General features: G+C 32.3%; 1 protein-coding gene across 1 annotated transcript; it reads left to right on the top strand.

Moving 5' to 3' along the window:
• Positions 1–126: 126 nt before the first annotated feature.
• On the top strand, positions 127–806 carry SARC_08541 (hypothetical protein; the record flags this gene model as incomplete). The annotated part of the gene is made up of 2 exons (XM_014297481.1): positions 127–278; positions 449–806. The coding sequence occupies exons 1-2, from the start codon at positions 187–189 to the stop codon at positions 804–806; spliced, it is 450 nt and encodes a 149-aa protein (XP_014152956.1). The 5' UTR covers positions 127–186.
• Positions 807–1,516: the final 710 nt, after the last annotated feature.

The following is a 1,516-nucleotide window of genomic DNA, read 5'->3' as shown; positions in this document are numbered from 1 at the left end:
ATAAATACATACATATACTTTTATATCAATATATATATATACACTACATATGTTTGTATATATATATGTTTATATATATATATTTGGTCAGTATTTTCATACAAGTTATTTTCTGCTTCACACGCGGGCGAGGAGTGATTGGAGGACATTACAAATAAATAGACAGGTGTTTGTGATCTAACTGAAATGGTAGAGAAGATGACAGTGCACACACAAATATTGGACAGAGATTCTGCAACTGACGTTATGGATATTGATGGTGTGGATAGTGCTGCAGGGTAATCATCTAGTCGTCAAGAGATTTGGAATGAATTTGTGCAGGCTTGGATGGATGTGGAGTGTGACAATGGCATTTTCTCAGCTACTGCATCAAATGCATTGTTCCACAAAGAAATCATTCAGGATATATATCGCACACCCAAGGATGTAGATGAGTTCGATGAAACAGATGCAAGCAAAAAAAAACTGAACAAGCTGTATCTCCTGGTGATATTGATAGTGAAAGTGAACAAGCGGAGAGTTACACGTTTGCATCACAGCATAATGATCAGGAAGAGATATTCGACATGGAAAGACTGCAAGAACTGCGAGATAGCTCACTAGGAGAAGCAACTAAGTGGATTGAAGATGGATTGAAATATGCACACCGCCTCTCAGAGACAGGGAATGTGAAAGTATTGGAGCTACGAAAAGAAATGCGACGTATGCAACGCGAGTTTGAAAAGTTAGCACAAGCAAGTAGGACTCAGACAGCTACGACAGATTTCTTTCTTACTAAGCCTAAGCCTAAGAAAACAAATGAATAAACTTTGAACCGAATTGTTTGGATTCTATGACACTCAAAACGCTAAAAATAAGATGAAAGTACATATCAATAGAGGCTACACCTAATCGAACTAACAAAAATCCCTCGGCCAATCAGTAAGCACCTATAGATGTCCACTTTTTAGATGTTCAATTAAGTTGCGAAGACTGACTGACTGACTATATATATATATAGTTATATAGATATAGATATATATAAGATATATATATACATATTATATACATATATATATATACAAATACAGATACAAATACAAATACAAATACACTCACACACACACACATATATATATATATATGTATAAATATATATATATATAAATATATAAATATATATATATATGTGTGTGTGTGTGCGTGTGTGTGTATATTCCTTCTTGTTTATATTGGTCGCATGTACGAATATCTTGCCATTATTCGATCTGATGTTATATGTGTATCATATACCTCCTGCAAGGTGCTCTTTCAATTTATAAAGAAACTCAATCAATGACAATGGTAACACTTTACCAAAAAAAAATTCAAGTTGGAAACCGTTCACATACTAGCATCAATTGAAAATATAAATTCATTTATGTGGTAAAATCTACATTATATGTGTATACTACTAGCTTACATCATACAAACATATATTTCTTCATATATATATACGCATATATATATATATATATAATATATTATATATGTATAT

The sequence above is a fragment of the Sphaeroforma arctica genome (genome assembly GCF_001186125.1).
Source record: "Sphaeroforma arctica JP610 unplaced genomic scaffold supercont1.778, whole genome shotgun sequence".
NCBI lineage: Eukaryota > Ichthyosporea > Ichthyophonida > Sphaeroforma > Sphaeroforma arctica.
Note: the sequence above shows the minus strand (reverse complement) of the source record. Positions and strands in the feature narration are given on the sequence as shown.